Genomic DNA, 25,046 nt, shown 5'->3' with positions numbered 1-25,046 from the left:
AAAGAAAATTACACTATTAACAAATTCTTAATGAATAAAATGAACTCATACTTTATATGGTGAGGTTCTTAACAGGAATTGAATATGGTATTGATATTGATCTTAACGTCAATAACATGATAATAATTTCATCTACGCATACTGCCCCTCTCTAGGCTAAAGTAAATGTTATTGCAATTATTTTTAGTCTCTTCTCTTCATATGTTTTGTTAGAATGAAATAAACCTGAGGATATTTAGACTTCATCCAAAATGCGGACAACAAACTGTTGTTTCACCAACTGATGAGCAGCTGCTGTCTGAAAGAGTGGCAGTCAAGCAGACTCCATAAGCTCTGACATGATCAGTGCTTATGTAGTCTGCTTGGATCCACTAGAAGTGTTTGAAATATTGACTCACAGACCTGGAACACTCAACAAGACAATGGGACTGCGTTGAACCAGATTAGACTCAATATAATGTGGAAACTCAGATCCTGGTCCTAAAGAATGGTAAGGACAGGAGAAGACTCTCTACCTTGAGTTCTCTCTTGCTGCCCTCCCTTATAACTATCTTTCCCTCTCGCTCTGTCAATCACAGCACCTCCCCTCTATCTCCTCCCTGTACTCTTCTTCTCTTACATCTATCTAGTACTGTAACTTCCAGTAAGCAGAGTAAATCAGAGATTTTAAAAAAGCCCTTCGTTGGCATTGTCCTTCTCTTGTCCTGATAGCAGCTATATACGCCTCTGTATCTCGTCTCACATGCCAGCTAAATCTGTAAATGTCTCAAATGTTTTCAAGACCCGGTATGTCCTCAGGTGGTTTGGCCTCAAGTAACTTCAGTCTTCTGTTTTTGCTAGCTTTGGATTGCTGTCAACAGTGAAATGAATGTTGATGTTGATTAAACAAAAAAAAAACTGCTTCTCTTCTTCTGTCTCGTGTTTTTCGAAAGTCATCTGGTTATCTGAGCCATAGTTTTCTTATTTTGGGGTGTTAGTTGTCTAACTCCAAACACTGAGGCTATTTTCATCTTCATCCATGACAGACCAGACACCTAATCATCCTGCTACAGTTTCCACAAATCATTTTTAATTCTGTCATGATTTTGTTAAGAAACACACTGACAGACATCAACATCAACATTTTCAACGTTCATGACTGAAAGAACATCAGGAGGTTCAGACAAGGCAAAACATCCCCGACCTCACTTGTATTTTTTCTTTTGAAAACTAGCTCTTTTAAAACAGTGTTGGCAGCTCATGCTGTCAGACTCGGGTTGTGAATATCTGTTTGATAGCAAAACATCTGAGCAGCGCACTGACACTGAGCTGAGAGTGAGCAGGAAGTCCATCTTTTTTTTGTAACTACATATAATGCAGCCCCTCATCAGTATGTGATCAGAAAGTGACATTTTTATTGTCCTGGCTCCACTCAAGCACGTTGGATTAGAAATGAAACAATAACTATGAGATTAAAGTGCTTGCTTATCAGCTTTAGGACAACCATGTTTAATACAGTTCTGCAATATAGGAGAATGCAGCAGGATGATGAGACATCAGTCAAAATATTGAGCCACTTCTACCTTATCTTATTGGTCAATGCAACAATTGAAGCACTTGGACTCGCAATGTGTTTGTGTGAGTCCTTTGCAGAGCTGGGCTGGCCTAGATCCTCACTAAGAAAATTGCAAGTGTCCCACCTTCCCCTCGTGTCAAAGCAGGTGCCAACATTTACAACTTCAATGAGAGGATGAAGCAGAACTATCCTACCTTAGATGAGCTCCAGGAAGATAAGGAGCAGATCCTGCTCTGATAAATAATGAAAAAAAATTTGAGTAGGATGTTTGGCTACTTTGAGTATTTTATGTATAAGGATTCTAAAAAAAAGGGTTGGTGTGGTGGACCATGGCGCTGAGAATGATAACTTGACAAATTGCTGAGATGCAGTGACCTTGATGATGGGAAGGAGTGTAGTGCTGGAGTGGAGTGGATGGAATTGAAGAGGTGAAGCGTCGCTCGAGCACTCATGCTGGGAGGGGATGATGAAAACAGAAGAGGAGACAATCAAATTAACTACACTAGGGCTCTCTTGTTCTAATTCTGTCTCCCTCATATATTCTCTCTGAGGCACACAAACATAATGCTGTGGTTGTAAATACACCTCATGATGTACCTACTGTATATTAAAAAGTGCATTGTTTCTATTTCTCCACCTTCTTCTTTGAGACAGACAGACACTGACACAATGTTAAACCCAGCTGTGTGTGAAGGTGAGCAGGCCTGATAATAATCAGCTGTCGACCAGATGGAAGAGTCGGCCACTCCAGATAAGGACACAGCGGCACAGGGGACCAAAAGTGGTCCAAAGTATTTATTAGGGTCTACAAGGTCAGACATGTTATCAATGGGAGGCTTTCTTCCTACAGAGATAAGCAGGTGTAAATAAAGATAATATAATGTGTCTGGAAAACAAAGCAGTAGAAAGGAGGCGGGGTCTTTTTAGCATCCTCTATGCCCGTTTTCAGATCAAACAATGTGACCTTCATAGCAGAGATGACGCTTTGTAAGGTGGCCTGTCTGCGATGCTAACATTTACTTTTGCTTTGTATTTTACAGTTACTGTATCACAGTCTGAATACAGTCCGAGAAACTGAAACATTATAAGGCAATGACCACCCAGAGTTTGTCAAGATAACACGTAATTATTGGGGACATTAGGGAACAGTGTTCATAAACCTGACTGCTGCCTTCAACCACACTGCAATACATCCATCTCACTAACATGTAGTGCACCATGCACTCTGGTTGTGTTTGTAAACACAATCTGACATGCTTAGGCTCAAGAGTGAAATGTGTGAGACAAGATGACATAATAGCTGCAGAAACATTTTTGGAAACGTTTGTCCAAGTTTAAATTTGCATGAATGACTCCTGTCTCCTGTTTAGAGCTCTGACACTGAATGTATGACAGGGACTGTAAATACATATTTATCCCAGATACAATAAATCTAAATACCTACTACTTAGATAAAAGTTGAGATGTGAGGGAATAGTCACAATCAGTAGCTGGAAGTGATGGCAATTTTCACAAAACAACTAATTTTGTATAATTTACACTTAACCACCAACTGTGACATGCACACTGCAATGACAGCAGTGACAACAGAGAATGTGATGTAATAAATGGAATTGGTAAATGATCCCAAAAATCGAGGAATTTATTTTTTTCTGCACAAAACAGAGGATATCTGTATCTGTAAATGTGGTCTGGTCTCTCTCGGGATTTAACACACACACACACACAGGGGCATGCACAGCCACAAACACTTCCTCATCTTCTTCCTCAGGGTACAATTACCTCGTCATGCAGTCTGAGCTGGCAGTAATTAGCACAGCAGTGCCTCCTTAAAAGTCATTATTTAGATAGAATGTCCATCGACTTCCTCAATACGCAACTGGCTACTTTGTTTTAACACCCTGACATCCAATGCAGATTATTGGGGCGGTTTATACTAATATCTTTTTCTGCAACTATAACAGTGGGTGAGTGGCAATGGCAGGCAGGGGCTAATGAATTATCTATCTAAATATTTTACCATCTATGGCAAACAGTAGAGAATAAGCAAAAGGGATTCATGATGAAAAAAATGACCATCTTTACACAGTGGAGATAAAGGAATAAGGAGAAGCCATGGCAAACATGACTGCGAAAGGAAAATGCAAATTAGCTACTCAGATTCTTTTGTTTTGTTTTTTACACTATAGCTAGCTGTTAGTTTGAGCCTGCTCTATGAGCAGAAGTAGTATAGCAGAAGCTACCGCCTGTCAGTCAATCTGTTGGTGACACAAACCTAATATGAGGTGGCCATGGCATGGTAGCCAAGATACATTACATTGGAGATTAAAGTACAATTTGATTCTTTGCATGCAGGTTTACAGGTTTTCGTCCCAGAAAACTGAAAGACTGCAAAATTGTCATGCCTTTTTAAAATTTGAAACCAAATAAGAACAATAATAGTAATATGTATTGGTCATGAAATGCAAAGATGCAACATATAGCCAAGCTGACAATGTAAATAATATGACTCTCCACAAATATAGAAAGTAAAACCACCACAAAACAAAATCAGCCTTGGAGTTAACACAGGTTATACTCTGTTGCAAATATGTCTAAATAACAGGGATTGGGCTTTATTTATAAATAACTTCTGACCTATGTTTAGTCAATGGCTCACAACCTGACTTGACATGGACGTGTCCTGGCTCTTAATGCTTAGTTTTTATAACATGATGCACATGGAATAGGGAGCGAGAATCAGCAAGCTTGTTCTTGCTGTGGGGTTGCATCAGTGTCCACTTGCCTGCTTCAGCTCAGACAGAAGAGATTCATAGGACTGAGAACAAAGGTGGCTATTAAATACAGTGGCAAGATTTTGAAGTTGAAGAATGACAAAGCAGTGAAAGAGATGGCTGTCTGCCAGTGATGTTTCATATTTCAAATTCGCAAATTCACAAATTCATGTCCAACAAGTCAGGACATGAACTTGGCCCTGGTGTCCACATCAGCAAGAAGACCGGTCTACATGTTTGATATTTGTAAAAGCTTGCTTAGAGAGACCAATAAATTAAAAGGATACCTGTATATGTGAGTGTATCTGCTACCTGAGTGTTACTGAGAGTTTTGCATCTTGCAGCTTACAGCTTATCATCCAGTGTGCCTACTGTTTCAGTGTCAAGGTGTTAACTACATTGGGGAAATGGGACATGTTTTCCAACGATGCTTCACAGAGTCAGCAGGAGGCACAAATAGAGTCATCTCTGCAGCAATGACAAACCTTGAGTACTTCGGGTAGACTATTGGTAGGCTTAAGGGCTAAATACATTATCCCCAATGCAAATATATCTGTCCACCCAATTTATTTGTTGCTCTATCCTAATATGCCGAGTCAGATCATGTTAATAATCATGGTGATCTCAATATTGATCTATATTATTTTAATAACTATATGAACTGTTTGTTAACCAGCATCGGTGGAAATATTTGACCAGCAGGAACAGTTAAACTCTAATCGTCTGTCTGTTTCTTGTCTGATAGAGCTTCTTACGTGACGTGGGTGTTTTCATTGCCAGACTTGGATATTTGTCATGGTCTGACTTTGCAGGTGTGTGGGCGTATGTGCGCGTATGTGTGTGTGTGTGTGCATATGTGTGTGTGTGCATATGTGTGTGTTTGGGTTTGAGGGCAGTCCTGCAGGCACTGATGTTCTCAGAGAGCGCAATGTGACGTGTTGGAGACGAGTCAGAAAAGTCTGCGCAAGTCTAGTGTCTCATGGATGGAACAGTGCCCAGGGCACAGCATCACCTCTCCAATTAGGATAGCAGGAAAGCAGGCGCCCTGCTATCTCGGCTACTATGCACACAGCTGTAAGTTCCTGTTTCGTCTACAAAATATATCATCATTTTAGAGTCTGAAAACTTTATATGAGACGCTAGTTATTCCATGGCAAGAGTTGTGACCTTGTGTCTCTCAAACTGACACAAGCAGATGTAATCATCCCACTAAATATTCTAACCCACCAGAGTATGTATATTTGGCTGGTTTGCTGGAAATTTAATATAATATGGCTAACTATGTTTTGTTTGTTTGTAGCTGAAAATAACCTGGAAATGGAAATGGTTATGTTTTTGTTACCTCAGAATAAGTGATTTATACAGATGGTGCAGGTCTTCCACAGAGCCATGTTGAATATTCATGTTTCTACAGTTGCCCAGACTGGACAAACTAAACACTGGGTCAAGATCTTTTTGGGCTTTTCCAACATTTATCACCCACTGTACTGGCTCCATCATGCTCAAGGAGCAGAGGGTGAGGCAAGGAGGTTGCAATCAGCCGGCAGGTATGTGTAGAGGTATGTGTCTCTGGGTCTGTCGGTGAGAGACAGAAAGACTCTCTTAATGAGACAGCCAGACAGTTGTTTAAGTTTGACTCTATCACATACCTTCTGATCAGGTGTAATCAGAGCACAACACACTGATCATCGAAATCAGGAGAGCGCGAAGGAAGGACGGTTGAGGCCATTCTCATTTAATTTGATGGATTAATGAGCTTAAACCCCACCGGGATCTGTGTTTACCATGGTACCTCCTTGACCTCCTTGTGGAATCAAGGACTAATGTGCATTAACCCTCCAAGAATCATACATGTCACTGGACAATTTCTCTATGCATCGCTGGAGGCGTTTTATAAACTTGTGGTACAATGATGCCACTACAATTTTAAATTCTTAAGCATCTAAAAATTAGAACTACTAGTCTATATAAGTCTAGAAGACGCACATGTGTGCTGTTTCATCCCTCCTGTTTCAACAGCTGGCCTCAGAGAAAAGCTGCAAACCTCTAAAACTAACAGATGTTTGGGTCCTCACTGGGGGTAAGCATGCAGTGGTAAGAGGAACAGACCAAGCAATCCAAGAAAAGGGTGAAAAATAGTACTGCAATAAAATGTGAGAAAGAAAGGGGTGTGAAAAGTGGTAAAATCGAGATAATGAAGGCACATTTTCACCAAAAGGACTGTCAAAGAGTAAGCCAGTCAGCTAAAAGCTGAATGATCTTTTCTGCCACTATATAAGTTTGTTCCTGCTGCAGGCTGCCGTGAGCCACTCTGAGTGCCCTGACAAGGAAAGACTTTAATAACTTGTGACTTTAATAATTGAGCCAGCTACAGTGCAGCTGGTCAGGCTGCAGGTTGCTTCCAGTCTGTGCTAGTGGCTAGCAAAAAAGAGAGAGATCATAAACTGTGGGGAGAAGAAACTACAAGTTCCATCAAAGAAAACAAAGACAACAACGGTTTGTTTTTTCTTCCACGAGTGAGACAACTGCTCACAAAGTAGATCAAGAAAGAAAAAGAAACAAAAATGATATGATTGTAAATGATATCTTCAGCCAGGGCTAATCTCATGTTCAGGTAATGTTATATAGATATCTTTATCAGCACATCAGGATCGCATCATGCACATTAAGAGACGTGTTCACATATCCTGACACCCAGTCTCACACACAGACACAGACACACACAGACACACAGACACACACACACACACACACACACGTCGGCTTAAATCGCGGAGATGGATGGTGATAAATGGTGTCTGTTTGTCAGGTCGTCTCTCTTGCGTTGATCTAATGAGGTGACACACTGCCTTGACTGACGCAACCAGTTCAGCAGGGTCAAAGACAAGTTCATGAATTACTAACCCACATCCATAAATAACCACAAGGTATCCGGTCAGACCCTCAGGGAAAGGCTTAGAAATCTTCTTAATACCAAATGTTCCATTAGAGCAACTTTATATTCTGTTTGATGTGACCTTTTCTCGACCAGTTGGGTCAGTTAAGAGCACATTCACTTATCGTGAAATGTTAAAAGAAAGAAGTTTCCATTAAATCTTCTTTGTAAAATAAGTGAAGGATATTTGGGTTAAGAGCTCCTATGAAATTGACTTAATGTTCTTTGAAATTAGATTCACCCACTGAATCTAAAAGATATAAAAAGGACTGAAGGACTGAAGGACAGCAGTGTTTTAGCAGGTTTACAACAAATAAAGTATACGTGACAGTGTCTGATGTCCTCTAAAGAATGCCTTTTGTTTGTTTGATATTTCTTTATCTATATGGATGAACACTTTTTACACCTAAGAGGCTGTCTTTCCATTTATTTAAGCACTTTTTAGTCTCTGTACACCCACACAGATGTTTTCTCTCATCCTGTTAGGATGAAGCTGGGTGCGGTGTAACCTGTCCAATCAGTGAAGTGAAAACACGTGGTGCAAATTTGCAAGGGCTTTAAAAAACGTGTTGAAACTTTCATGAAAGGTTGTGTTTTTAGTCAAAACCTATTTGTCATGAAAAGCTCTCTGTGGGAAGGTTATTCATTTGAGATTTGAGAGTAAGAAGCAAAAAAATCATTTAATGTACAAGTTACATAAATTACCACAGTAGGACAAAACTGGAACATAAAATTTGTCCCGTGTCAGAACAGACAACAAGGTAGACTGAAGGGTAGACTGAGGTAATGATGTACAATGAGGTACGGGGGACAACACGAGGACACAGCAAACATTCTGACTTGTCACAGCGAGAATGGCACAAATGTTACTAATAACATTAAAGATGGTTCAGTTCTATTAATGCCCTGAAACTGTAGCAGCTAAGTGGAATTCAGTCATTAACTTTGGTTTATCTTATGTATCACACACACACACACACACACACACACACACACACACACACACACACACACACACACACACACACACACTTTGGATGTGTGTGTGTCTGTGTGCCTGCAGTTATATTTGTCATTTCAGGACATGAAAACAACAAACAGCTCCTGGGGGTCACATGCCCGCCTTAGCTATCAGACAAAAGTCACTCAATTTTCTTTTCACCAAAATGCCACCGCTTATCCTACCAAATGTATCACATAATTAAGAGACACAGAAAAGAAAACAAAAAACTGTTTTATAAAAACCAAAAAGGTAATTACATGACTTATCTTCGGTTTCCAAAAGATTTTCACATTGCTGGTTTTATGTGACCTTCTGAAAATGAAAAAAATGAAACAAAAATTATCACAGCAAATACTCCCTCAGAGATTTGTTATTTTATTTCCATTTTTTAAACATTCCACCCAAGTTATCCAATAAGCTCGACTGCTAATTAAGCACCTCTCACCTACCTGACTTCATTTGCCTTGCTAATTAAACTTTGCTGTTATCAAGGGTTTAATTAAACACACTTGACGTTGAAAATGAGCAAAATACTTTTGTGTGTTGTAGATATGCAAATGGTTGGGTTGCACATTTTGTGTGTGTGTGTGTGTGTGTGTGTGTGTCTGTGCGCGTGCTTGTGTTTGTTACACCTGATTTGTCCCACTGCAGTGTTGCAGATAAGGATGAGTGGCAGAGTCATCACATTCTGCACTGCACCATTCAGTAATTACCTTACCGTGACAGTGTATTGGGTCAAAGTCAGAAATAAATGCAACGCACGTGCAGTATGTAAGTGCAAAAGCCTCACCACAGACACAGACCAAGAAATCGTATAAATTTAGCCCCGATTGTGTCTTCAAGTACTGTTAAAGGTCATATATTAATCCGAGGAAATGTACCTACAATTTCAAAATGTACAAGCACAATTCACTAATACTGTACAAGAATGTCATGTGGATAGTAACGTAATTAGCTCAGGCAGCAGCCTCAAGACTGTGAAGGTTCACATTTGGGTGCAGCCAAGAAAAGATGTGAACTGAAAGTGAAAAGTAAAATGTTCAGCTTTCCCTCACCATCAAGTTGGCCCCAACAGCAGTTATGTGTCTATTGATTCAGTCATTTATTTTAAAAGGTATACTCCTGAAATCAAATTGGTTGCTCCTCAATGAATTTTTCGCTGCGTGACAGCCTGAACGATTCCAGTTAGTCACGATTGCTCAGTGCAGAGCAGCAGAGAGCTGGTGGGAATTTATGAGGCAATAAGTCGCAGGAAAAAGACGCATGTGCTCATTTGTTCTTCCCTGGGTTTATAAAAGTCGAATGAAAATTCATTTTGCAACATTACTGACAATGAATTAGCACACTGAGCACACATTCTTTAAACAATTCCTATCACGAGTCCAATGTCTGTTTGTCTCTAACCTCTCCCAAAGAGGTTATCTGGAGCAAATTGAAATAGCTTTCACCACTTAAGTGCCAACGGTTTTAAGGATGACCACAGGGTCAACATCAGCTATCAAGAGTCCCTTCTCTTCCTCTGTTTATAGTCTGGTAAGCTTTCGCTGGCTCTCATAGACAGGACGTTAAAAAGCAATTGTGGCCCTGGTAGGTGACTCACAAAGCAGTGTTGTAGGCGAGAGATGAGTGTGTCGGCTGGTTAAATGTGGAAAAATAATGTAGAGAATATAAAATACATGTACAGGTTACAAATTTTTAAAAACTTTAGCGCTGAGATGTGTTTTAAATAGGCTGTGCTTTACACAAACAAACCAGTAGGGGAGGATGTTGTTCCACCCTTTGTTGTAAGATCAACTTCTGGTTTCTCAGATTAATTTTTAACGCTTAAATAATTCACAGAAAACTACATGGAAGCACCAAGAATGTCCCAATTTGCCCTTACTCTGTTTGCCCAGTCCTCACACTCTCTACTTGTTCAAATCTACTCCCTGCTTTCATTGCACCGAATCTGACACTTTAGCCTGAGGTCACATTTGCCTTTGCTCATATTCTCCCCCTCCCTCAGCCCCCTATCGGCCTCTAAATCCCTGTATCATAAGGCCAGCGCTGCTAATGTGGCACCCTGGGGCCGCCAGTGGAAGTCGATGCAAAGTCATAACTCTGAGTCAGCTCAGTGTAGAGACCATTAGAACGACTCGGTGGATGAAGCTCCAATTTTAGGTCTATAATTCACCAACATATTACTTTCACTAGGTTCATGAACCAAAAGCCAGCGATGATAACTCATACCTGGCAGCCAATTATTTTTTCAGCACTAAATAAATTCAGAACACATCTACCCTTTTAAATATCTACATATTTATGGAGTTGCTGACACAGGTCAAAAACAGTGCCTGTTTTTGCTGACCTTTCTCTCTGTACTATACAGCACCATCCCCAAATTAAAGCAGCAATCAGCTGGATGTAGAGATGCCAACACACACACACACAGACACACAAAGATACCCATGCTTGCTCATTAATGATAATGAAGGTGACCTGGCTAGAAAACTCTAGTTCTATCTAATTATGATGATTTTCTCTCAGCTTCCACTTAAATGAAAAGACGACACTTGACTAAACTCTCCACTTTCAGTGCGTTCATGTTGGCTGGTGTTGGTCCCATAGGTAGTTTGTGCCTTCTTGGAAAAGCATCGTCGATTTTAGATCAAGAGAAAAAAAAGGTGTGCATAATTTTACAATGTCAGACAACTTGAACATGAACATCAAAAACACAAAAAAGCAGTTTATGGTACATGTATGTGTGTTTAAATTTTATACAGACAGTTTGTCCAACCTGAAAAGGTGATTTGACGTATGAGAATACAACACTCACACAAGCAGGAAATTCCTGATCACACGCCATCATTACTGCTGTTCTTGTATTGCTAACAAGAAAACAGGATATGATATGACACTATTACACAACAGTTAAATAACATAATAAGCCTGATTTGATGCTACATAACATTTCGGTCCTAGGAGAGGGTTCGTGTTTCCTTCTTTGTGAACCACACTCCTTTCAGTCATTTGATCATGGCTCCAGCCATTCATTGTTTGCCACTTTTTTTCTTCTTTTTTTTTAGACAGGGATCCAGCATTGTTTCCTGGCATCAGTGGTAAACACCAACTTTGTTGAGGAAAGCATTGTGCAAATGTACCATGGTTAAAAACAGCATTAAACAAGTAGGAATGCGGTCCAGCAGGTTTAGGGAGAGGGGGGGGCAATCAAACACAGGCTGGACTCAAACAAACAAACCTACTTTGCAAAAAGCCAATATATAAAAATTTTAAGCAATCTTTGTGGTCTCTGCAACAATGGATAGCTAGCTGCATTTTGCAAAAATATGAATGCATGAATTAAAGCAGCATTCCTTATTTCTTCTGTAACCTATGGTAATGCATCCATGGCAAGAAATGCTTTCACAAGTGTGGAAAATGGTAACCAGAACAACAGGAAGATGGAGGGAAAGAGCACAATCACCAGGAACAGAACGTAACAGGTACAAACAAATTCAGTGTCATTTTCAGCTTGCGTTTTTCTGTGTGTGTGTGTGTGTGTGTGTGTGTGTGTGTGTGTGTGTGTGTGTCTTTAGGACCTGGAAAAATTAGGTCACTGAGTAGGGAACAGGTGTTGGCAGGCAGGCAGTGGGATCATAGGCTGACCCTGGTATGGCACCCATGGACTTTAGTCTCAGATATCCCGTATGAAAGGAGAAGTTAGAGGAAGGAAGTGGAGGAGGAGAGGTGGGAGGAGAAGATGAAGGAAGAACAAGAAGGACAGAAAGAAGAACAGTGGAGGAAGGTGGGAAAAAAAGAAGTTAGGTGAAAGAAGAGAAAGATAAAGAGCAGAGAAGGATGCTGGGCTGAGGAGAAATGTCAAGAAAGAAAGCTCATGAAAGATCTCCAAAAATAGCTAGAAATCATGCCAACATGTATCTTGGGGAGAATAAACTACTTTGCATGGCTATGACCCTGATCTGCTGGAAAGACTTAGCGACGGAGAGACGGAGGGAGGAGTGGACAGTTAGGACGAAAGGCTGTTCTGATTTATTCTTGTCCTGACCCCACCATCCCCCCATCGTACTTGTGCACTGTGAAACCGGACCTCGGAGAGAGAACGGAGTTGGGAGGGGGCCTGATGTAAGAGGGTGGTCATGCTGCATTTTAGTACCCGAGGTCACAGCGGACAAAGTGAGAAGATTTGAGTCTTAGCAGTGGCTATTGTGCTACATGTATGTGTACAAATACTGAGCACAGAGAGATATAAAGCATCCACCCTCAGAGAAAACAAGCAAACCACTACCAGTCTCATGAATGTTTGTATTTGCCATGAAAAAGTTTAAGCGTGGGTCTTATTAATAAAAAAATGGCTCATGATGAGTAATACACCACCTCTTTGCTAAAGCACAGATGCCTATGATCATTGCTCTCATGTCCAAGCACATGCAGTCTCTAGTTCCTCGCTTTAAAAGAAACAACACTGACAGCGACACAAACTGATGCAGTTTTAAAAAATTCTGAATAAAAAATATCTCCCTTCTCATAAATAAATCACCATAAAATCACTTATCATAATGCCTGTCTTAATATTGCATTCTGCCCTGTTTGATCAGAGTATTACAAGATTCCATCATTCAGTTTCACTCCTTACACTGGCTGTAATCTAATAAAAATTGTACTTGAATGTCTGTCAGCCTATTTGCAAAAGCAATCAACTTGAGCGTCTGTAAAAAATACAAATTACCCATAAAAGACAGCTCCCTATAAAGAGTGTCCCTGGAAATAATCTTGGATGGGCTCACTCCCACTGCAGACATCACACACACACAAACACACACACACACACACTGCACGATGTATGCTGATATTGTTTTGCTTAATCTTAGTCCTCTCCATCCCCTCTTCAATTCTCCCTCACCCTGCAAAGATGCCTCATCGACTTTCTCCTTCCACCACACACACAAAGACACACACAGTCATGCCAGGAACAAACTAATCTTATGTGTGACAGTACAGCAACTAATATATCCACAAGACATTTGTGCTTTGCCTTGCACTTTCTTACAGATCTTAATATCTATGACACCATCATTTTTTATCCTTTGGGTTTTAGCATAACCAGCATACGGCAGCATTTGTTTTCACATCTAGACAAGGAGCTTAAACTAACCGTTCAGAAAACGGCAAATAGATATAAGGTTGCTGGTAAATAACTGGGTGCCAGAGAGAAGGCATTGTGAAATCAGCAGCCTTGCCATCTAAGCTTTACCAATGGCCCCCTCTTTTGGCAAGAAGTAGGAGTTGAAGCATTTGGCATCCAAACTGCTGACACAGAGCTGTGCTATACTGATATGTGATCTACTACCTTTAAATGATTTGTAATGACACTATATAAAGGACAGTGATTATGCTGTTGTGTCATTTGACACACAGCTGGTTACCTGAAAGTCGGTGTTGCTTGGTGCTAACTCGGTTGGTGTTTTGGACTGTGCAGCAGAGGTGGAGCATGGCAAACATGGTGATGATCATGACCACACTCTGGAGAAGCAGGGTGAGCTCAAACTGTTTCCCTATCCTGCAAGGAAACAAACAGAAACATCAATCGTATTCCAAGATGGAGGGAACCTATAGAATGTAATCTAAAAATAAAGTGTAGACAACACATTTATATGAAATTTGAAATGAAAGTAATAATAACAACAAATAAACAAGGTAAAAAAAAACACCACAGTTAACACACACACGACTGTTCTGCTCAATTCTGTGGGTTTTATTACAGGACAAGTCATGCAGGCTATAAACAGCACAGAAAGACTTTATAAATAATACAATGCTTTAACCAGATTCTATAAAAAAATCTATTAAATTCTCAGTCAGAGCGATGACCTGTGCTCCCTGATGTGTAAAACCATTTGAGAAAAAGCCTCAAAGTGAACAGCCTATGGTACAGATGATATAATACATCTCATTGTATTCTGTGATTTTTTTTTCCTATTCCATTTATTTCTGACACCAAGGGTGATCTAAGGATTGACCTTTTAAATCCCCCCAAAGGGGAAAAAAAACTAAAGCAAGAAAGAAGCAAGAAAAAGTCAGAGAAGATAGAACTCATATCATATACAAACAAGGCCCCCCGCCTGTGTCCTTCTCACCAGAAGAAGATCCGCAGGATGTTGGCTATGAGCAGCACCAGGCAGACCCTGGTGGAGAAACCTTCGCTGTTGCTGCTCTTCTGGATCTCTTGGTACTGTGGCACATATGGCAGGGCTCCCCCAAACACCATGATACAGGACGCCAGCGAGGACAGCAACGTCCAGGAGCCCTCCAAGTCCTCCTCCTGCAGAACCACCTCTTCATCCATCACACTGAGAGACGCTCAGGGGTGTCCAGAGGGGTTGAGAGGTTGCACCTGCAAGACAGCAAAATGACTATCAAAATAATATTGGTAAAGTTTTCACTGATGGATATTATGATGTAACCAGAGGTCGGTAACAGGGCCTGAAATTAACATTCCCAAAGCATTACCCCCAGCATTAAAACTTAAGGTGATTACATTTAAATAGGTCAGTTATGTATGGATCAGCTCGTTTTTTTTGCTGTCGCTGCTGGCTACACAATACTCTCTCTCACAAAAAACAAAATCGAATTAAATCTAATCTAATTAAGACAATGGTTTTGGTCTAATGGCCAAACTTGTGCATCTTTAACATATCTTTAGAGTTAGAGAAAATAAAACTTAGATATTTTTAGAATATATATAGCAGCAGCAACAATACAGCATACGGGTTTCAGGTGTTTACAATGTGTTAGTACCGTGTACATGACTCTTACTCATTAAAGAGTTTCCCAGTTAAACAGTATCAAGCTCTCTACATTTTAGCTTAAAATACGCAGTTACTAAGCACTGCAGTTAAGGACAAACACTTAAATAACACTTACACAAATACCTAAGAAGAACAGATGATCTTTCTTGATGTTGAGGGTCACCTTGTGTAGGTGGCTCAACCTGTTGTACATGTATGTTTCCATAGAAATAAGATTCGTTTGGTTTTGAAACTCCTAATACTATGGCATTTTGTTCAGTGTTGGTAAGGACTTACATAACATAATACCAAGATGCATGATAACATTGCATATATATTTATCAAACTTGATAAATATATAGACAGTGATATCATCAACACATTTTAACACAAATCCAGATTTTAACTACTGTAACATAAAAATGCCTGTTGTTGCACCAGCCACCAGCTCAAAATCTCTTAATGTTTTTAACTTGTATTTCCCTTTCCTACATTTTGTTTAGGTTTCCATTGCTTTCAAACCATTCAGACTACAGATCTTCACTTATTATGCCTCTGCCACACTATGACTAATGACTTTCAAAGTTGTCAGATATCTCTGCTATACACACTACACAACTTTCCTTCCTTCCTTTCGTAATCTGTAGTTTACACACTACACTCTGGTCTCTGATATCTGTCTGGTCTCCACACTGTTTTTTTCCCTTCAAAGTGGACGCCTGCATGAAACAAGTGGTCTAAGTTGTGTCCAAAAAACACTGAATAAAAAGAAAGAATAGGTGAGAGAATGGACTGCGATACACAGGCAGCAATGCTTGTCTCTTCTGCAGAGAGATGAATAAATATGAAAACATATTATGCTTCAGCAAGTGACACTGAAAAGCATGTGTGTATTCCAGTGTGTCAATAAATAAATGGCAAGACTTCAATTTAGGGAGCTGCTGCAGACGACAGCAGAGGAGGTTGATGTCTTGTTGGGAATAGCTGAACTCCTCATAACCAAGCAGCACACAAAAATGAGCAATAAATCAGGGAGACTGTCTATTTTTGACCCTGTGGTTATTGGCAACAGGTAGTTCTACCAGAGCCATCAAGATAACATCACACTGTGATTTAGCTATTGTTTATTTTGAACGTCTGTTTCTCTATATTATTTTGCAATCATTTTATTTGTAATATAGGTGAAATAGAAAGTCTCTCAGGAACCAGTACAGAATTGGGACCAGCACTATTTCACAGATTCTTCTGGAAATCTGTTCTGGATCAGGTCATGAAACAACATTAGGCTACTGTGGAAGATAATATACTCTCTGTTAAAATCTGTAGGGTACTGCTATTATTGATTTGAGAAATTATTTCTACTGTTGAAATATTTTTTACCATCTGTGGCAAATTAAGATTCACTCCTAACCTTAACCTTAACTTTTCATCATCATCAGCAGAGGCAGAATACTGAACAACAGCCTTGGACTTGAAATTGGACTTGAAACTGAAATGACAATTTCCACATTGCCTTGGTGCAATTCGCATAAAACCTCTAGGCAGCCTTGACTATAATTTGAAGGGCATTTCCTCTGTTAAAATAGCGGCAGTTTTGTGTTAATTTATACAAGTGGGGGAGTACCTGAGGGAGAGTCTGAACTGTTCACTCACTATGACCTGCTCAAAGCGATAAAATCGGGGGCCTCCTGAACTTTCCTCCACCTGTGCCTTTGCTCAACTCCAACATAATGATGCCTCTCTAGGACACAGAGAGTGGAAGAAAATGCATTTGACATTCTTGCAAACAAGATGTTGGTTTTCAGGTCCACTATATGTTCAGAGCCAGCTATGGTGATTAAGAGAACTATGACGTCCTTATACATCCATAACCTCCTGTGTGAGTGCAGGTCTGATGCCTATACACCTCCAGCCTGAAGACTGACTACCTTTTTAACAGGTTTAGATTGACACTTACTTCTTCTAGAGTACGGCATGGTTTTAATAGAGCCAGTTACTAACCCCTAACTTATGTTTGCCCAAGATGTAAATGCTAACTGTGTTCTTCTTACTCCCAAAGTCTAATTCCCATGCATTTGCCCCCTGGTTTCCAGCTGCTGATCCACTGCTCCTTCCCATTCCTTTCACTGTACAGCATCTGTGAGCGCTCAGATAACGTCAATTTCAAGCACAGAGCAAACTTTTTCCTCTGAGGAACAGAGTCTAAAATCAGTAGATGAGGATTATATCCTGTAGTGTGGACTCGGCTGACTAAGTAGTCTGTCCGCTGTAATTGCTGATCTTTAATTGTTTTATTCATTTAGTAAAACATTTGGCGATTAAAACTTCAAAACTTTGCTTTGCTTCCTTGCTTTTTATAATTAACTTATAGAGCGATTTATATATTAGTAATTAAATTGTTAAAAGTTAATAAAGTTCTAGCCCACATGCAGTATATACACTCATGCACTGTACAGGCAGAGGTGGTTACAGCTGAAGCATAGAAGTGGTTCAGCAGGTGAACATACATACTGTACACAAACTGATTCTACACTAGGGTTTCCCACAGTTGTATTCCAGCTGATTTAATGACCACCTACATTAATGTTACACCCATACAATACTTAACAGCACCACCTCTATATCTGCCATCATCATTCAGTCAAACTAGTAGAACTCACCGCTGACAAACCATTTTATCTGAGTCACTCATAACACTGGTCTGTGTATTACACAGGACCCGCAGGCAGAGAGTAAGCAGGATTGAATCACTTTAATTAGATTACGGGTTATTCACTAACTCTGTGTTCACACTGTTAAACACATATTATTAACAAGCTCCAGATACTCTAATCCTTAAAATAATGGTGTTAGCAGGGCGAGTTGGGGAGCTGATAATATCACTTTATGACGGGGCAATGTCAGAAATTTATGAATATGAAATATATGAAAAATAGTGATTCATTACATTTCACACATTGTGATTTTCTGTCACTGATAAACAGCTCACTGCAAGAGGAAATAGCATGTGGACATGTCTAATGTAAGAGCCAGTGTGCCTTCAAATAGTGAGAAGTACAGAAAATGACTGTGGTGTGATTCTTATGCTGTGTAATAATAATAATAATAATGTCACTTTAAGTTATTATTTTCATTGCCAAATCTAAAACAGAGACCCACCTATAACATAAAGTTCCCACACATATTTGGCAGTGTTAGTGTCAGCTGACGAGTCACCTGGTATAGCTTAGAGAGCCAGTCAACCCTTGCTTCACACACTACGAAAGTAGAAATAAAAAAACCTCACCAACAGGTTCTTCTGACGGTAACTTCTTATCACACCCTTGGTGTGATTGCTGATTAAAGGCTACTTCAACACAACAGTAGACGCAGCTGCACTCGGGAGTACAGAGAGTCATCCCAGAGATGAACAGTGTCTGATTACTCATTAGACATCTGTTATTTCTACTCAGCTGTAAGTAAGGACATAAGGACACCAATATCTGCCTTCACTGCTCTGAGAGAGAGAACCAGACGGATGGATCTGGTTGACCGAGAGACAAATCTCTTAGATATTTACACCTCAGTGTATGTCTCCCTGTTAAGTCTGTAGAACATTTTAACAGGTTCTGATCATTAACAATGGAAAGTGAAGGTAAAACTGCAGAGCAACACTTGAACACAACCCATAAATGTCTTTGTAACAAGTTTCCTACAGTTAAACATTACTCAGCGATTTAACAATAGAAGGGAGTCCTCAGCTATTTCCTTCTGCTTGTTATGAGTAGCCTATCAACCAATATGTTGGGACACAGAGCAGGCTCTGTTATGTAAGCAAAGCATAGCTTCCTGGGGTTGGGTCACTAACATGCCTGAACATACAGGCATCAGCATTGGGCTACTGGGCAACTACACTTGAGTACAGTACTGCCCTCAAAGAAGCAGCTAGTACACCGACTGGTTCCATTAATATTACTGTGCATGAGTATGTTTAACATGCACAATGTCGAATTCACAACTCTAAGCAAAATACTTATCTCAAACCTGTAAACAAAAGTCCTCTGACTTTGTTCTTAAAGAGTATTTTTTTGTTTTCAAAGCAGTGCTCGAAACACGCATAATGCCCCCGGGGGGGTCTTTTCGTGTAATTATAGCTCCTGTTACAGACTGTATGCCTGCCGAAGTTGAAGAATTTACAATTTATATCATTTATGGACGACTTCACTTACCTTCATCCACTTTTCCTCCACCTTATCAAAACACCAACCAGCGCACGAATGTTTCTGCGTACAGGACACACTGAGTTCCCTGGCAGCTCCAACTTTCAAATCCTAAACTCAACAGAGGAGGAGGAGGAGGAGGAGGAGGAGGGGGTGCACGCGCAGGCACGCACACACACACACACACACAAACAAACACGCGCGCGCACGAATAGTTGTTGTTGGGTATTATTTTCAGACTTAACAAAATTCCCGCATTAAACATGCTGGTTGTCGAAAAAACGAAACAAACACTTTTAATGAATGAAACTCACTGAGGACATAAGGAGGTAAACAAAAACTACTAAGTACTGTACACGCCGTCCCTGCTCTCGCGAGAGCCTCCGTGTTTGAGAACAGCTGACTGTGCGGTGGGTGGTGCGAGGGACTCTGCTATCTATTTCTGTTTCAAAGCTGATAGCAAAAAAATAATCGGCAGACGACTTTTTTTTCCCCCTAAAATTTTAGTACTGTTGAGGCACTGATATTCATCCACACGACGACATGGCTGAGACGGACCCCAAGTCGGTGCAGGACCTCACCAACGTGGTGAGTCGTGGTGCTCGAGTTAGCTGCGCTAGCCTAGCCTAGCTTAGCAAAGGCAATAAGAATGCTAATGGGCACACAGTTAGCATGACATGCGCACGAGTAGCATTTCATGCTGTTTTGTTTATTTGTTTGTTTGTTTGTTTGTGTGCTGAAACAGGTTACAGACCACCCTGACTGTTGTTTAGCTACACCACGTTATGTAATGGTCAGTTGGTCTGCTAATGTTATGACATCACTACACCACAACCGAGAGCCCGCGTAGCATTACATAAACAGAAGTTATATATGCTTATATATGCACACGCACTTGTTCTGTTAGTGTATATCTAATTGTAAAGTTGTATCGTGTTGAATAATGTGCTTTTTCATTGTGCAAGTGGAGCTGTACTTCTTCTGTTATATGGCAAATACAGCTGAGGTAATGTTTCTGAGTGTTGTCATGGAGATGAGCATCAGTAAAAGACGATGGCTGCCCCCCCCTCCCTAACCTAACCAAACCTTTAACCAGGCCCCTGTATTAGTTTTATTCATTTTTCCTATGCTCTTTATCTTTCTATACACTAATGTGTTCGAGTAAAGAAAGTAAAAGTCCCCTCCAAACCTTTCACCGCCTAGTCATAGATGTTTCTATTTATATATCACTATATTATATGTATAATGACCTTCATTTCATCATCCTGCCTCTTGAGGTTCTTTAACATTTGAAATTAAAACTATTGATCAGTGTCTGAGGGCACAGACAGAAACTGCATCAGTACAGACTGTCATGGCTTTACTTTACAGTGATTTAATCATCTCCCATGGTTACTGAGCTTACATTGTTGTCAAGGAAACTGGATACTTCTGTTAACATGCTGCTTTTTTTAAAACCATGCACAGACTGCAGGCATGGTGCATTAGAGTCTGAATGCTGATGTTCTGAAGTGGCAGAGGTTATGAATAGTGCACTGACAGTGTTATTACCCAAAGTCTCCCCGTTATGTCCACCTCAGATTGAACTGGTACTGTTGTATCTACATATTTTCTGTGTTGTATGTGTTTTTAAACAATGTTTTATCACAGATATGTTTATAAAACTCAAAGCAATCATATTATTGGGACAAGTTGTGTTCATTTAAGTTGAAGAAAACATTACTATTATGAATCTGAGAGCAAAACATAAGTCATGGGAGTTTGGAGAGAAAACACTTTTTTGTCTCAGGGACTAGCAGCGAAAGTCTCCGTCCCAGGCGCTGAGTGAATAGAGAAAAAAAGGAATTGTTATTGTGAGAGCGGTAGGGAGCTTCTTCAGGCAAGATCATCCTTTTCCAAGGACATAAGGAAGCTGCAGGTAACCAGGTGTTCTCTCTGGCTAACAGTTGTAATGACGCATATTTTTGGGTCTCTAAGATCACACCAATCTGAAAGTTTTCTTGTGTAATGGCGCCATCAAGTGTGTAAAAGTGAAACGGCATATGTGACTGGTTCATATCCAATCAGGAATCTCCAATAAGAACACAGTGAGGTGAAAATTAATTAATATTTCATAGTTGTATTGAACCTTGGTGCAATCAGAACATTAAATCTCAAAGAGTCATTTTCTTTTGTGCATTAGTGTTTGGTTTCTATGATATTTATTTATTGAGGCTGCTCTTAGAAAGTACAGAAACCATGACAACAGTAAATTCAGTGTATGACTGCCATCTTCAGTGAAGCAACCCTCTTTATTTATCTGCGGCTTTATCGTTGCACTCACTGTATTTGTGCCGTTTGTTTCACAGGTCCAGACTCTGCTGCAACAGATGCAGGACAAGTTTCAGACCATGTCAGACCAGATCATCGGGAGGAATATCCTGACAAATAGTCTATAAAAACAGCAGCTTTTATTAATTGATTGAAGTGCATTAAGGTTCAGAATTTTAATGTCGCAATGGTGACTTCTTGCATCCTCATCTCTTTGACTTCCTCTACATTTACCTTTGATAATCAAAGTACAGACTGACCTGTACGTTATTTTGAACCTTACAGAGTAAGTTTGAGTGTTCTTCTGCTGATTATGTTCCTTAACTGCTTCTCCACTTGATGAGATGAGCACGCGTATTGATGACTTGGAGAAGAACATCGCTGACCTGATGACCCAGGCAGGTGTTGAAGAGATCGAAGCAACACCGGAAAAGGCTAAAGAGGGTCAGGGCTCATAATAAAAGTAAGTTTGTTACATAGAACCATTTGGGATGTCGTTGGAAACTGTTTGAAAAAGACAGACAATTGAGGACTTGATTGGATGGACACCAGTTATCATGGGCAAATTTTCTAACTTTTTTCTAGCAAGAAAAGCCATGTAGCACCCTAAAATGTAATAATTTCCTGAAAATGTAATAAAACCCAATAATGTAATAAAAATTTGTCACCAAAAAAAATAAAACCCAATAATGTAATAAAATATCCTAACTGATATTGTAATAACATCTTTACCGATAATGTAATACCTTATTACATTATTGGGAATTTATAACATTTTCATACTTGACAGATAATGTAATATATATGTTCATTTTCAGGCCAGAGTTCTATATTTTTTGTTTTGAGAACCTAAGAATGTTATATACAATGGATACTGAGTGGGTGAGTCCATCACCCACTCAGTAAGACCAGGATGTAGTTGCATGTCCCTGCATATCTGCACATGTGCATATGGCTGTACGGTACTCAAGGTCTGCAGTTTAACACAGTAGTCTTTCTGTTGTTTCAAATCGGTCTGCAGTTTAACACAGTAGTCTTTCTGTTGTTTCAAATCCTTTGTATATAACATTCTTAGATTCTCAAAACACAAAATGTGGAACTCTGGCCTGATGAACATGAACAAATTAACATATATATTACATTATCTGTCAAGACAAAAAAAAACCCTCCTGAAAAAGTAATAGATTCCCAATAATGTAATTAGGTATTACATCAGTGAATGTCAATTGGTGGCCCGCGGGCCACATGCGGCCCGGCAGAGCTTTCCATCTGGCCCCCAGAATATTACTGGATTCAGGAACAGCCTAGTGAAGAGGACAAAGCATGTTTCTACATCTTTCTTTAAGTGAAATGAAACAAACGCCCTCAAAAAAGTAGCTTATGCTAAAGCCCGCCTCCAATCAAAAAAATGACGATAAACGCGTTGCTCTATTGCAGCGTCTTAATAACAACCGTCAATATAACAGAAGAGCATGGTAAGTGCAAGCTTTGCACATCAGCAAATACAGGCCATCAGTTATGAGAAATGTTACTCTTTACATCAAATTCTAGTAGCCTGTGATCCAACAAATAAATACTTAAGTAAAACCAAGAAAATCACAAGACTGAAATAGTCACGTTTGGTTAATGTGAGAAGTGACATTTCCCCTCAGCACTTATATTTTTAACATCGGGCTTGACAGCTGTTATGCCTGCCCTATGCGCCTGCAGTCCTAGTTAATTTTTCACAACTTCACAGGTGTACGTTGATCCGAACATTGTGAGCACATACAATGTCTTCAGTGTGTCATACTTGTGGGGACAAGCCACCCATGGAGAGCAGGCTTCATGTCACCACGGCCTGGATGTCAGTGAGTTCACTGTGATTGGCTGCATCACCCTCCCCACGTTAGGAGTTGACAGCCTCGTGAATATGAAGCCTTAAATATCGTTTTCGCCCCCTAGTGGCTCGCTAATGTACATGTAATATGAGTCTGTCAACACTGACAAAGGCTAAAAAATAACATACATTTCAAAGGCACATGGATATATGAAATAATAATATATAACTTAGGACACAATATTAATTTCATTTTACGAGAGCGTCTGGCCCTGATAGTGTCTGTCGAGAAAAATTCTGGCCCTTGGACAAATTTAGTTGATGACCCCTGTATTATTGGTAAAAATGTTATTACAATATCAGTCAGGATATTGTATTACATTATTGGTGAAGTTATTACATTATTGGGTTTTATTACATTTTCAGGCGTTATTACATTTTCAGGAAATGATTACATTATAGGGTGCTACAAGCCTTCAGTGTCGCTCTTTGCTCTTCTTTTAACGAAGGAATAAATAGTTGTGATATAACTTGTGCTAGCAGTCACTTCTCACACAAACACACACCCGCCGTCCGTAACTCGCACTGTAGTTCCTCATAGGATGCTGTTTTATCTGTAATCACTGTGTGCGGGCACTAGTTACACTAGTGTACGTTAATACATTCTCAAGAATATATAGATATCAAAAGATTGGATTACTAATGTCAACTGAGATGGTAAACTGGGAATTTGTCTTCTAACATGGTCTAAAATATTTTCACTTTAAGTGTTTGTCCTCAAATATCCATAAACTATAAAATAAAAGTGGAGTCATTTTCTATAATTAATCATTTGAGTACTTATTTTGCCTGTTTAAATGTGGCATCATGCATACCTGTGTGTTTATGAATGAAGTCATCTTCTGTCTTTGAACCAGTCTGCTAAATCATTTGTTTTGTCTCTCTTGCAGGTTCTCAAGTGTCATGGTGTAAAGTTGATCCTATAATTCAGGAGCAGCAGACTTTTACATTCTGAAAATGACTCATATTGACTTGGTGTGTTGTAGTGTGAAATGCTTTTTTATATATTGAATATTGTGATAAACGGTTACAGTTATGTAATGATTTGAAAAGCTGAACGTTATTTGTAAGGTAGAATAGTGTGATTTGCCCTTCAGAACCTAAAATGCTCATGTGCAGGAATGCAACTTATGGATTTTGTGCGCCGACCTGGAGGTTATTTCTCTGCCATCATATATCATAATTAATTAAATCCCATGAGGCGATGGCTGATAGGGACAGCTTTGCTCTAGCCTGTGCTGAGAAGTACAACCCACAGGCTATCGGCCAGTAGAACCTCCATCCCCACCAACATGGGAAATTGGGCACAGTGAACATCTGAAGTTGGCAGTGTTTTACAAACAGCACTGTTACTACCAAGCTGTGGGATGCATTCCAATTCAGATTTTCTTCTATTAAAGCTATTTAATACAATGTTGTTTGTCATGTGTTACATAATAAATATTACTCAAGGTGCTCAGTGAATTTTTAAAAATAGAATTAACTCTGAGGTGCTTACAGTGTTTTTCTGTATTTATTTTTTCAAGCCAGAGTTGTATTTTATAATGCAGATTATCTGGAACGTCTCAGTGTTGCATGTTTTTTGGTCTATATTGTTTATATATTG

At 39.7% G+C, this 25,046-nt stretch overlaps 2 protein-coding genes across 6 annotated transcripts in view; one reads left to right on the top strand and one right to left on the bottom strand.

Annotated features, from left to right (window-relative positions):
* si:dkey-246g23.2 (PQ-loop repeat-containing protein 1) overlaps positions 1-19,393 on the bottom strand; it is a 48,702-nt gene extending 29,309 nt beyond the window's left edge. Inside the window, exons 1-3 of one of the 4 annotated variants that reach the window (XM_019276173.2) lie at positions 19,261-19,393; positions 14,402-14,658; positions 13,691-13,824 (exon numbers count right to left, since the gene is read on the bottom strand). In XM_019276173.2, the coding sequence (XP_019131718.1) occupies positions 13,691-13,824; positions 14,402-14,610 (343 nt within the window). In that variant the 5' untranslated portion in view covers positions 14,611-14,658; positions 19,261-19,393. Of the gene's footprint in view, positions 1-13,690; positions 13,825-14,401; positions 14,659-15,188; positions 15,279-18,338; positions 18,490-19,260 lie in introns of those variants that run through there. The other 3 variants (XM_019276174.2, XM_027272656.1, XM_027272657.1) reach the window with 3 other exon arrangements.
* Positions 19,394-19,500: 107 nt separating this feature from the next.
* hsbp1b (heat shock factor binding protein 1b) lies at positions 19,501-24,853 on the top strand. Of its 2 annotated transcripts, XM_027272658.1 has the most exons (5): positions 19,501-19,661; positions 19,759-19,839; positions 21,600-21,666; positions 21,898-22,024; positions 24,331-24,853. In XM_027272658.1, the coding sequence occupies exons 2-4, from the start codon at positions 19,795-19,797 to the stop codon at positions 22,017-22,019; spliced, it is 234 nt and encodes a 77-aa protein (XP_027128459.1). In that variant the 5' UTR covers positions 19,501-19,661; positions 19,759-19,794; the 3' UTR covers positions 22,020-22,024; positions 24,331-24,853. The 2 variants fall into 2 exon arrangements, with proteins under 2 accessions (XP_027128459.1, XP_019131720.1); XM_019276175.2 differs by lacking the exon at positions 19,501-19,661 and having other exon boundaries at positions 19,668-19,839.
* The last annotated feature ends 193 nt before the right edge of the window (positions 24,854-25,046 follow it).

This window comes from Larimichthys crocea, chromosome XXI, assembly GCF_000972845.2.
Source record: "Larimichthys crocea isolate SSNF chromosome XXI, L_crocea_2.0, whole genome shotgun sequence".
NCBI classification, from domain to species: Eukaryota; Metazoa; Chordata; class Actinopteri; family Sciaenidae; genus Larimichthys; species Larimichthys crocea.
Note: the sequence above shows the minus strand (reverse complement) of the source record. Positions and strands in the feature narration are given on the sequence as shown.